The 13,224-nt window shown below is 37.0% G+C and overlaps 2 protein-coding genes across 4 annotated transcripts in view; one reads left to right on the plus strand and one right to left on the minus strand.

The window, feature by feature from the left end:
• Window positions 1–61: 61 nt before the first annotated feature.
• LOC125231407 (superoxide dismutase [Mn], mitochondrial) lies at window positions 62–5,313 on the minus strand. The gene is made up of 5 exons (XM_048136853.1): window positions 5,118–5,313; window positions 4,811–4,989; window positions 3,415–3,553; window positions 1,881–2,035; window positions 62–310 (listed from the first exon to the last, which is right to left on the minus strand). Exons 1-5 carry the CDS (start codon window positions 5,147–5,149, stop codon window positions 165–167), a joined length of 651 nt encoding a protein of 216 aa, XP_047992810.1. The 5' UTR covers window positions 5,150–5,313; the 3' UTR covers window positions 62–164.
• Window positions 5,314–7,568: 2,255 nt separating this feature from the next.
• Window positions 7,569–13,224, plus strand: part of LOC125230904 (mitochondrial carrier protein Rim2) — a 37,733-nt gene continuing 32,077 nt past the window's right edge. Inside the window, exons 1-2 of one of the 3 annotated variants that reach the window (XM_048136184.1) lie at window positions 7,569–7,914; window positions 10,926–11,088. In XM_048136184.1, coding sequence (XP_047992141.1) covers window positions 7,874–7,914; window positions 10,926–11,088 — 204 coding nt within the window. In that variant the 5' untranslated portion in view covers window positions 7,569–7,873. The remainder of the gene's footprint in view (window positions 7,915–10,925; window positions 11,089–13,224) is intronic. The other 2 variants (XM_048136183.1, XM_048136182.1) reach the window with 2 other exon arrangements.

The raw sequence follows: 13,224 nt of genomic DNA on the forward strand, positions 1-13,224 counted from the left end.
ATTTTATTAAATTAAGAGAGGGAATAGGTAATTATTACAAGGGGCAAAAAAAAACGCTCAATTGTAATTCACTTATAAATTATAATGATGTTCACAGGTATCACAACTAAATCACTATGTGATTAAAGCTTGTATATCTAAAGAGGTTAAACCATAAATGCAGTTTAGTTCAGGGCCTTCTCGTATCTGGTCGAGATGTCGACCCAGTTGGCGACGTCAAAGATGGCTTTCACGTAGTCGGCCCGGACGTTCTTGTATTGGAGGTAGTAGGCGTGCTCCCAGACGTCAATACCGAAAAGAGGCACCAAACCTGAAAATAATTAAATATTATAGGACATTTTTTTACACAGATTGACTGAGACCCACGGTAAGCTCAAGAAGGCTTGTATTGTGGGTACCCACTCATACAACGATATATGTATATAATATAATATACAAATACATATATACATAGAAAACATCCACGACTCAGGAACAAATAAATGTGTGCTCATCAAGTCATCACATCACACAAATAAATGCCCTTACCGGGATTCCAACCCGGGACCGCGGCTTATCAGGCAGGGTCACTACCGCTAAGCCAGACCGGTCGTCATAACAGTTTCATACACAACCAAAAAACGCGCCTGTCTATTCTTTTAAATAAAATATGAGCATCCAGGAGCCCATTTCTCAAAACTGAAAATTACTAGTTACAAGCGGAAGTCTCTTTCCAACTTGTCATATTAGACATTGACTGCCACTTGTAAATTGTAACTTGTAGCTTCGAGTAATGGGCACCGGCCATATTTAATTGTAAAAATGAAAGAATTGGTCTACAGAACTTATATCCAGGGACGCGTCCATTAATCTCGTCATACTGTATAGATGGGGGGAGGGGGTCATGGAAAAATCAACAAATATCACCAAGGGGGCGGGGGGGTCTAAAATAAGCTAAAAACGTATGACGTGATTAATGGACGCCCCCCAGGCAAAATTACTTAGGCCTCTACAGACCATGCAATAAATCGCCTTAAAGATTTAAATTCAAATTATTGCTGACTAGAAAACGGTAAAATTATGAAACAAAAATTTAATAAATCGATAAAATGCTGCAAATTTAACTCAAATCGCAGACTACGGGATTTATTTAGGTTTAAGCAAAAGCAAGAGTAGTCTCAAAATATGAATAAGGTTGTTCATATAACAGCATGACTGTATAGTTACCAGTGGTGGCCTGTAGCGGGTCCTGGTTGGAGCAGGTGGCAATCTGCAGCTTCTTCATCTGCTTGTTGTAGCCGAGCCAGCCCCAGCCCGAGCCCTGGAGGCCCACAGACGCGGCCGCGAGCTGGTACATGTTCTCTACGGCACTGTATAGTTACCAGTGACTGTATAGTTACCAGTGGTGGCCTGTAGCGGGTCCTGGTTGGAGCAGGTGGCAATCTGCAGCTTCTTCATCTGCTTGTTGTAGCCGAGCCAGCCCCAGCCCGAGCCCTGGAGGCCCACAGACGCGGCCGCGAGCTGGTACATGTTCTCTACGGCACTGTATAGTTACCAGTGACTGTATAGTTACCAGTGGTGGCCTGTAGCGGGTCCTGGTTGGAGCAGGTGGCAATCTGCAGCTTCTTCATCTGCTTGTTGTAGCCGAGCCAGCCCCAGCCCGAGCCCTGGACGCCCACGGACGCGGCCGCGAGCTGGTTAATGTTCTCTACGGCACTGTATAGTTACCAGTGGTGGCCTGTAGCGGGTCTTGGTTGGAGCAGGTGGCAATCTGCAGCTTCTTCATCTGCTTGTTGTAGCCGAGCCAGCCCCAGCCCGAGCCCTGGAGGCCCACAGACGCAGCCGCGAGCTGGTTCATGTTCTCTACGGCACTGTATAGTTACCAGTGACTGTATAGTTACCAGTGGTGGCCTGTAGCGGGTCCTGGTTGGAGCAGGTGGCAATCTGCAGCTTCTTCATCTGCTTGTTGTAGCCGAGCCAGCCCCAGCCCGAGCCCTGGACGCCCACAGACGCGGCCGCGAGCTGGTTCTTCATGTTCTCTACGGAACCGAAGTCCCTGGAAACATTTATAGAAGAATTAATAACAGTCCAAGCAGTCCAACATAAATAGCCGGGACCACACGAGACACATCGCGAGGCAATGTGCTCAAGCCTCGGTCTGGGTGGACCCTTGAATCAGTAGAAATTAAAAAAAAATAAACTAAAACTGTTCCATGCGAAAATGTTCTATAAGTTTATTACGTCAAAAATGTGACGGTTACGAAGAAAGTGGCTCACTCATTTATTTGCTAATATTTCATGGCTCATAGCACACTTTAGGTACTTATGGATATATTTGTAGTTCTCTCAGCAGGGTTAGCACATGATCGCCGCCAGAGTATATCGCCACGAGATAGACTACTCGTCCTTATGTCATTAATACATTTAGAAGAAGACGTGACGTCTATCTCGCGGCGACATACTCTCGCGGCCGTCGAGTGCTAGGCCTACAGGAAACAGATGGTAAATTAAAAGAACTAGAGAAAACAAAATGTATGGGCATGAGCACAAAATACGACCACCTATTCCCACCACCAAAACTAAGTAAAACTTACTACATTATCTAATAGTAAAAGGGCTCAGTTTTATATACTGGAGTAGTTTGTGTGTATCGTTAATTACTAAAGCACTTTTTTACAACGAATATAACTCCTATAAACTAAAGGTATGTACACTAGGCTATAACAATACAAGCAGTAAGTAACTACGGTATAAACAAAGCAATGTTAATCTCACAAGGGTTAATGCCAACAAAAAGGTGACCTCAAGCTATCAGGTGGAACAGAGATTAGTGAAGACACGTCAAGGGTAACTGTTATCATAGACAATTTAAACAAACAGGTTGATAAAACAAAGCCGCTTAACATAAATGAAAAGCTTTCAGGTAGTATTAGTATAGGAAGCGTTACAGAGCATGTAAAAAAAAAGTAGGTGCAATAGAGCTCAGAATTTGAAGCTGAAGACAGTTTTCAAAAGGTTAATAAAATTACAGTCAGGTACAACTGCAAATGACAGATCTGATGCAAGTAGAACAACACTCTAGATTGACTTTTAGAGGCGGCTTAAGGCTAGCGTCCATTAGGCTCGCCGAACTGAATCGCAAAAATTCGCCTTGCCAATGGATGCAGTTTCAAAGTAAATGTAGAAGGCGAATTATTGAGATTCGTTTCGGCGAACTGGACGCTAGCCTTTAGCACAACTTGTGCTCTCGCGCGCCATTCGATACACCGCTAGGTTAATAATGGTTCTGTTCACCTCAAACAGAACCATATGCTTACATTATCACAATAAAATGTTGTGTGCTATTAAAGATTGATCTTGTAAATCAAATCGTCAGTAGGTAACCAGGAAAAGCAAAAGCCAGAAACAGTCCATGCATATTAAAACTTGTATTACTGGTTGATAGCCTTGGTGAGCTGGTCGGAAGGCTTGCCACCGTTGGCGGAGAGGTTCTGCCAGAAAATGGAGTGGTTGATGTGACCACCGCCATTGAATTTGAGGGCTGGGGCCAGGTTGATGACGGTGTCAATGTCGCCTGTTTGAAATTCATGGAATGGTAATTAAATACACATTGACAAAAAATTGGATTATTGGATGCAATCAAGATAATTTTCCAGTGACTTTCAGAATAAACTCTATATTTTGTAGCTAGGTTATGATAAACAGTAGAATTTTTTTATTAAATTAGAATTGCTTATGTCTTAATAGACAATGCACTGTCTAAGCCACAGAAGGTAGAAACTTGAAATTCAAATAAAATTTCTTCCAGTAAAGATCCACTAAGAAAGAATATTAACAACCTTGGCAAATTGGTAACAAGCCAGGTTTTCAAACTATCTGTTTTTAAAATCATGCCAGTTTCCAAAATTAGTTCCATAATCATAACTAACTGTACTATGGGTATTTTTAAGAAACTTCAACTAAATGCGACTAAATTTTACCCTAATGAAATTAATCTATACTAAAACTAACTAAAAAAAATAAAGATAATTCAATGAAATAAAATAATATTAACTCCTCTATAGCTTGTTGTAAGCTACAACTTGGTTTAGTCATTCTATTCGTCATGTTGCACCAGAAAATGGAGTGGTTTATATGACCGCCTCCATTAAACTTCACCGCACTGAGTAAGCTAACCATGGCATCTGTGTCTGCTGCTGTCAATTCCAGACAAAATATAATGGGAAAATAAATGTTAATTACATCATTAATGACAACAGAAAAGAATTTTACTGAAAAACTTCTTAAATAAATCAATAAAAGAACTTCAAGATTGTTTAGCAATGAGTTAGGTTTGAATGTAAACATTGTAAACTTAATAGGACTTTACAAGAAAGTTATTTATTGTATGCTACTTTTATGTCACACAGGAAAATCAATAACTTTAACCTTCTAAGAACAAGAAAAATCGAAATAAGATGTCATATATTAAAGAAAAAATTACGGACACCACCAGTAGCGAAGGCCGGATTCGAACCGGCGTCTTTAGCAATCCGGGCTAACGCCATGAACCCCTAGGCCACCCTGTCACACCATCTTAGGGGTTCATATAGAGTAGTGTGACAACTTAAATACACAAATCAAAATATTTGTTAAAAATAATTTGAGTTCTTCCCATAGTTTCTAAGAACAAGGTTTTAAATTACAAACTTTCATACAGATAAAATGCACAAATTTAAAATTTACAAGGACTTCCATGCTTGGAAATAGGAATAATCATGTTCATAAGGCACATAACGTAAAGAGAACACACATATACACAATTCTTTATTTATACAAGTGTTTAGCTTACCTTTAGCTTGTGCAGCAGCCAGTTTCTCCTCAGCAGCGTTCAAGTTCGCAACATAGGTGGCGTGGTGTTTGCCGTGGTGCAGCGCCATAATCTCGCGGCTGATCACCGGCTCCAGGGCGCTGTACTCATACGGCAGGTCTGGCAGTGTGTGCTTTTGACGGCACGCTCCAGCCACACGCCTACAAAAAAAGAAGTTATTTATTGTTCAAACTCCGCAGTGCATGTTGATTCATTGAATAATTAGCAAGTAATTGCAAAGCATAGGCTAAATCGACATCGGCGAGAACAAAATACATTATCAATTTACATCAAGTTTCCGATCTGCCGAGACGCGAACATGGTGAAAGTTGAAGTCGAACTATGAGATGTATGAATGCGTTTGATAACCGGCGCTTTTTTAGTCGCCTTTAGCACCTAAAGATAACAATATCAGTCTCAACAATAAATGAAAATGATATAAATGAGAGATTATGCAATTAAAGGTAGGTGTAGGTAGTGCAAATTGCAAATTGACAGCTGTCACTGTCAGCTGTGACAACTGACAGCGCACTTTTTTTTTTCATGACCATGGAATGACAGCGCACTGTAAAAATGGTGTTGCACTTATGTTTGTAAAATAATCGCAAAACAGTACTTTAATTGCAATAGTATTTTATATCATTTATATCCAAAGTTAACTAGACAATGGTATGGAATATTTTTGGTTGAGGTGCTAGTAGAGTACAGCACAGTTTAATAAACATTATATAGTTAAAAAAAAAATATCGTTACTATCCAAATATTATACGTCTTAGAATTTTATTATGATACGCAATATGTTTATAATGAATCCGAACTAATTGTAGTTCTTTCGACTAAAAATTTGTATTATGTCGTTGAATTATTGTTTCATTGTAGTAGTAGTACAATACTTTTACATCACAAATATTTATTTATTTATTTATTTATTTTATTTGTCGATACGTTAACATGACATTACAGTGAGCTAATACGCCATGAAACTTAAATAACACATAACAACGTATAACATTAGAAAGGTACAACACAATATAACACTAAGTACCTCACATTACACTCGATGGCCTAGCATCCATTTCCTCACAAAACCTCAAGCATTCCTTTCTCACAGCCGCCCATCGCCATGCAATCAGATCGCACTCAAAATATATATATATAACATGCTATCCATATTGTTTCCAATGAACTTCAGCTATTTTGATGTACCTGGCAACACTAAGAGCCTCTACACTGTTTCAGACACACTTTAAAACGACCCAGATCAATAAGGAATAAAAACTAATTCTCAAAAGTATATAAATAAATATTGCATAAAATGAATAAAACACTGGCAGACACAAACATACAAAACTATATTATTATTGTATTCAATTCTTTTACATGTTATAATTTTTTAAGATTTTGATTTTATAACAGTGACGTCGTGATAACAGTCACGTACGTCACTTGTTCTCCGCTGGCTCTCAAACTGTTATGAAATGACTACATTATTTTGATAATTTCTTTACTTTACATTTTGGGAGCTTGATAACATATCGTCACTCCTTTGAGAAGATCTTGTGACTTCTTCTATCAGTGAAAGGACAAAAGTGGTAACTATAACTATGTATGACTTCCCGACACAGCCCCCACAGCGCCCAGCGCTGAAGGGGCCACTCACACCCCAGCAGGGGTGTCGAATGAAGACGCACCACCACCACTATGTATGGGATTCATATAAAGTTACTGCGTTTCAACTTTGAGTAGCATTGTGAGATAAGACAAGAGCTTTTTTTCAAAGTAGTGTCGATATAACACTTAAATTAAGCAAACTCTTAATGTACGTATGTAATTAAAACAAATACAGTTGATGGACGCATTATTTACTAAATAAAATAGAAGTGAAATAAAAGTTAAAAGTATATAAATACCTAAAAAAGTATTATAGATATTGAACATTAATTTAAATTTATGTCAATGTATCCAATTACTAAAAAATATTTCTATTCTCGTGCATATGAGTTCAATGAGAGTTCACAATTGTGTATTTCGCTTGTACAGTCAACCAATTGGAACCCTAGGCCACTCTACAACCATGTCAACATGACAAGCGGTAAGAGATTTCCTACAATCTGATTAATAACATCACTGTGACTGACATAGTTCTACAGTGGTCTAGGGTTCCAATTGGTTGACTGTACTATCAGCTGCAAAATTGCATGGAGAAATTATCAATGAATTCGTTGATAAATTCACCATGCACTTTTGCTGTTGATAATACATTAGCATACAGAGTACCTACGTACAAATTACAAGTATTTAAGTAATTTTATTATGTTTTTCTGTGCTATTCAAAAAAGTTTTAAAACTTTACAACATGGGAATGGGACGTTATTTTGTTTGTTACTATCAGAGAAAATAGAATAATTCCATATATCTTTGGTTACTATTAATGCTGCCGGTTACACCTAAGAGAATGTAATCACTACGTTAACTGAAAGTTTGAGATTCTCTGCTTATAATGTTGCCTCACGTGAAATTTCTTCAACTTGTATATGTCACATAAAGTTTAGCCCTAAAATATGCATTTTAAACCCTTCTTTGTTGTTACTTCTTCAAAGTTACCGGTTCGTATCTCTGTCGAATAAAAAAATATTAACAACCATTATTTATATATTTAATACTGTTTTCACACAAAATAACTGGACATGTATAATAACACTGGCAATATTTTTGTTATTGTGTGTGAGTAATAACGTGTAGCCTTATCATGGTGTGCGTAAACATTACGGCGGTGGACGTGCAAAAGTGATGTTGTGATGTGAGCGAAGTTTTTTTGCCGAATTTTGATAACTGCGTATAAATTTCCAACTGAATAATTTCCTGAGTTTGTTAACGCGAGTGAACTTCCAATCGAGTAAAGATAAGTTGTGGAAGTCCAAGAAGCGTATTGAGATATATAAGTATACGTGCGGTGCGTGGTTCGTTGCTATAAGTGGTGGTGCATTTTGTTTATTTATAGACCGTCGCAATTTGCAGACATGTAATTATTTTGGTGGCGCTAAAATGTCTCAAAGGGATACAGCAATACATCTTCTGGCCGGAGGGTGAGTTAGATACGGAGTTGATAATTCTTGATATCATTTTTTATCATTGTTGACATACCTACATGCGTACCGCACTGTCGAGAGTTGTGGAACATGTGGCCAATGTTATTTACATCTCTATTCTATATGTGTAATATCCTCGTGTAATATTTGATTAATGATCGCCAGCATGTTACTGTGTTGGATTTGCATAACAATATGGATATAAATGTGACAATCCATCACAGAAAGGCCCTTATGGCAGGTATTGAGTTAGGCACAGATCCTAAATCTGCATTAAATAAGCTATCTAATACAAAAAAATCATGGCCCTAGGCCACGTACTTTTTTTTTTAAAAATCATCAAGCATACACATGCTAAGTATTGCACTTTTGAGAAAACGTGAAAAGAAGTTTGAAACTCACTTTAAGGGTGTTCCCATTGGAAGTTACATAGATGACGATTGATTGTGTATCTCAAGGTACATTTCTTTGAGAATCAGTTGTGATTGTGTTTCATCGACTTCCAGATCATGAAAAATCGAGCTTTGATTAGGGCAAGTCGCTTATAAGAAAAAATTAGGAAAACATATTTTTTTGGCTTTTCTTCTAATATGTTGCTATCTGAACTATAGTACATAGTTATATATGTTTCAACTTACATTTAAGGATAGAAATAAAATCCCATGGTTCATTAAATATGTATATTTTAATCAGAATATCACAATTAGAATATTTAACATCTGCTCCTATAATAATAATAATTTTCGTATAGAGACTTCTAAATTATATTTAATCAGTCTACACATTTATAACTAAAGTGTCAGAATTATTCTGCATGTCTTATTTTTTTATTTATAAATTTTTAAAGTTACATAAAAATCACAAATTATTGACTCCCATACATTTGGGAAAAGGGCCCTTATGACCATCACAGATAAAAATTACTCATTGCTAATGTATTTTATTATTTTAGTTACTTATCTTGTATTATAACAGAATACCAAAGAAAAAATGTTATATGAAGTAAACTTAAAATCTTAATCATTAATCAGTAATTCTCATAAAACGTTTATTATAATTATTAATTCACACAGTACCTACCAGATCGATTTGTAATTCTTAATATTTGTTTTTTAATTATTTAAGACACTTAGTATATCGGAAGAAAACACATCTTACCACCGATAATGTCACCAATAAGGGACCATTCATAAACTACGTACCGTCAACTGCTGCAACATTGCCACGTGGCATCAACTGTGCCTATAATTGCATTTATAAATAAATTAATTATTATAAAATTAATTATAAAAAATTATTATAAATAAATGCATTTATAGATTGCACTTAGTAGCTACTCACGAGTAAGATTTTTATTTTAAAGTGACGACTAGGTACCTAAATCGGGTAATTTTTAAATTAGGTATCAAAGTACTTCATTGAATCGTACCTATATAACATAAACTAACTTATAAACAAAAGTTGTAAGTAATTACAACATTTTTTAACAACAGTTTTCATATTTTCGAACGCGCTCTGGCATAAGGGCCCTTTTCTACTAAACTTTAAGCTGAATTTTAATATAGAAATACTTAACGTACACTACTGAAACCAAGCTACAATTGCACGTCTATTCGTATATTTTACTATTTTGCATAAATTCAAAAATCGATAATTTCGAACGATTTTACAAAAACGTCGATATCTCCGTAACTAGAAACCGCCATAAGGGCCCTTTTCTTATGGATTGTCACAAATAAAGTAAAGATTTTTATATGTATTGTACAAATTGAGTTGGTAAACACTCTTATCACAAAACAGGTATGCCTTGAAACGGCATGATAAATCTAATTAATCATGCTTTTGATAATTTATTCTACATTCATATTAATGGTGATCTCTTCATATTATTCTGATAAAAATAAGTTTATTAAACTTTTCTTTCTTTGGTAATTTATCATGGCATACTAGTTTTTATTCTATTTATGAACTATAATAACCTGCCTATTTATTACAAAAAGCCTACAATTTTTTATTTTCATTTATATATTTCCTATATCTACTTTCAACTAACACAATATATTGCATCATGGAGATGCAGACATTACTTTTCTGTTCTGCTTACATTTTCTATGTGTGGCTGAAAGTTGTGTGGTAAAAGATAAAAAAATAAATAATGACTGAGCACAGTAAGTACTTTCTTTAGTAGGTTCTTTTATATCTAGAATGATATCAAAGTCTGTTTGTTTTTAGTTCAAAGCCCAAATGTGAGCACCAGTTCAGGGGAACTAAACTATAAGCTCATATAAATTTAAAATGATATCAATTTGATATGTTTGAATAAATATGTATAATGAATAAAAAAAATTGCATAGAACAGTTTGCTTGGATAAAAGTCTTTCTTGGTTCATACTGTACATGTACAACCCCACAATTTCAACAGTCTAATAAAAATGGTAGGGAATCTAATTTAACATGGTATTCATATTTTTATTTGTCCATATAATTTAATTTCAATGGTCATTTAAGTATAAATAAAACCTTATTGTAGAAATTGTATGGTAGTTCTGATTCTGACTTGTAAGAATCCAATTTGATTTATTTTGGCAATGTTACATTAACTTGCCTAAGTAATACATTAATTGCATCAGTTAAATAATCGAAAACAACACAATTATAAGTTTACTTTGAGAATAAAAGTGTGTGTTTGGCCACTCTGGCTGGCTTCTTTTCTTTTTGCTTCCTGTTACCCTCTGCTGGGGTGTAGGGCCCAAATCATATTTCTCTATTTACTCCGCAGGCATTTCGGGTAACCTCCTCCCACCCCATGCCTAACACCCTGAGCTCCTACTCAGCTGCTACTGAGCTGCTGCTGCTGAGCTCTGGCTGGCTTAGTTCACCTGAACTATGTTCAGGGTGTTTAGCATTTTTCCAGCTTAGGTCCTTCTTAATCTTCTCCACTTTCCGCGGTCTTCATTCTCTGGTGTGAGACCATACCAAGTTCTCACCACTGCCTATTACTATTGCAGAGTGGCCGGAACAGCAGGAGCGGTGGTGACATGTCCACTAGAGGTGGTAAAGACCAGGCTACAGTCGTCCAAGGGTGTTGGGGTGCCACCGACGCAGCCCCCACCCTCAGACAGCAATGCAACAAAGACCAAGAGGGGCTGCTCTAAGATTCCTAAGCATCAGGTAAGATTGGCAATTCATGATCTGTCTGTATTCTATAGAATATGTAATGCAAAGACATATGAGTCTTTCCATCTTTACCAATATCGGATTGTCTGATTACCTTTGAAGAAAATAGCTGCTAGAAATGACCAATGGTAATAAGTCCATTTAATAATAGCCGGGTCACAGAGCGAGGCACGCCAGCACGCCACGAGGCTATGTGCTCACGCGGCAAACGTTCAATGTAGATGTGCTTCGCACGAGGCAGGTTGCTCAGCCGAGGAAAATGCACGCACTGCCTCGGCTGAGGCACGTCTACATAGCACGGTTGCCGCGCGAGGAAATTGCCTCGCGGCGTGCCTCGCTCTGTGTGGACCCGGCTAATGAATGGTTATCAATAGTCCTATCCAACTGACATTAGGATCGGTCAATGTGAAAGAAAACACTCTTAGGTCCGGCAAGATAGTCAATTAAGAAATTTAAAAAAATGAGGTGTTTTTGTTTGTTTTCCAGCATGTTTTTTTTTTAAATTCTATTTTAAACTTCAAAACAACAAATTAATAAAAAACAATGATACTTCATGATTAGAGACCAAGACTAACCGCTTGTTTGTTCCAATAAAAATTAATTAACTGAAAACAGGACACAAAACGGACTTGTATTATGTTAACACAGAAAGATTTATTTATATTATAGGACATTTAATTTGTGTGATGAGCACAGGTATTTGTTCCTGCAGGGTTAGCACATGATTGCCGCGAGAGTATGTCACCGCGAGATAGACGGTTAGAAGTAGACATGTGATCTATCTCGCGGCGACCTACTCTCGCGGCAATCGTGTGCTAGGCCTACTGAGTTTAGATGTGAATGTAGATGTTTTTTATGCATATAAGTTTTATCTATACACATAAGTATTTATATCGTCACCTAACACCCATAGTATTTTTTTTATTATTATTTAGCTTTGTTCTCACACATCCCATATTTATTTTGTTATATTATTTTGTTTATTATATATTGATGTGTGATCCCTTGAGGGTAAAAGCCTCCTCCATCTTCTTCCATTTGATTTTGTTTTCCGCAATATGCTCCCAATTATTTCCTGCGGTTTCTATGATGTCATCATTAAATCTTTTTCTTTGTTTCCCTGTTTCTTTTTCCAAGAGGACCTTTCCATTTGGTTGCCAGAACAGTCCACCTATTATCTTTGTACCTTGCCAAATGTCCGGCCCATCTCCATTTTTGCCTTAAGCTATACTGCAGTGCGTCTGTTACTTTTGTTTGCGATCTAATAACAGTGTTTCTGACTTTATTTATAATTTTAGGTTTAAAAGGCTTCTCTCCATCCCATGTTGGCAAGATAAGATTTTTCCTCGTACTTTCTCGGTGAAAACCCATGTCTGGCATCCATATGTCAAACTGGGTAGTATGCAGGAATCCATGACTATTTTCTTTATTTTTAAACTGTAATTTCCTTTTAGGATTTCTTTATGTGACCAGTATTTTCTCCAAGCTATGTTTATCCTCCTATCTACCTCGTTTTCGTTGCTGTTAGGGTCAACACCCATAGTATTAGCTTTGCTTAGTTTGGGGCTAGGTCGACGTGATCTTTGTATCCCCCAATATTTATATTTACACGATGTCCTTAGATTAAATGATTCCGCATTATCCGTCAATCTCATATCTGTCTGATTAAGTTTACTATCAAGATCAACCTAAATAAGTAATGAAAACAAATACCTAATATACTTACATACTAATATCAGGGGCGGCTCACTCCGCGATTCTATCGCCGCGCTACAAGTACATGCTGGCGGCCGCGAGTTCGCGGCCTAATCAGGGGTGGCGCGAGTTCTCACGGAACGCACGTTCGCACTTTCTATTGTTACTTTACGTCACGAGTTTTTTTAAGTTTTATATGCGATGTCAGTTGGGTCAGTTGCCTTCGAGGGAAGCCAGTCCTGTCAAACTGGTGTAACTTGACAGACGTTCAGATGTACTCCCTGAGTAATCACTGGTCAAACTATACAATGTGAAAGCAATATGCGATGTCCGCGTGTGAATGGCTAATGGTGCTTAGTTAAATAGACATCATGAATAAAAAATAGGACAATCTTACACAGATCTACTATTGATTAAGTCCCACGAAAAAGTTCA

Source organism: Leguminivora glycinivorella, chromosome 11, assembly GCF_023078275.1.
Source record: "Leguminivora glycinivorella isolate SPB_JAAS2020 chromosome 11, LegGlyc_1.1, whole genome shotgun sequence".
In the NCBI taxonomy this organism is placed as follows: Eukaryota; Metazoa; Arthropoda; class Insecta; order Lepidoptera; family Tortricidae; genus Leguminivora; species Leguminivora glycinivorella.

Coding starts and splice junctions, on each gene's coding strand:
- LOC125231407 (XM_048136853.1), bottom strand. CDS start 5,149: ATGTTCGCGTCTCGGCAGATCGGAAACTTGAT. Junction 4,990..5,117: donor CGGCAGATCGGAAACTTGAT/GTAAATTGATAA, acceptor CTTTTTTTGTAG/GCGTGTGGCTGGAGCGTGCC. Junction 3,554..4,810: donor GGCTGCTGCACAAGCTAAAG/GTAAGCTAAACA, acceptor AATTTCAAACAG/GCGACATTGACACCGTCATC.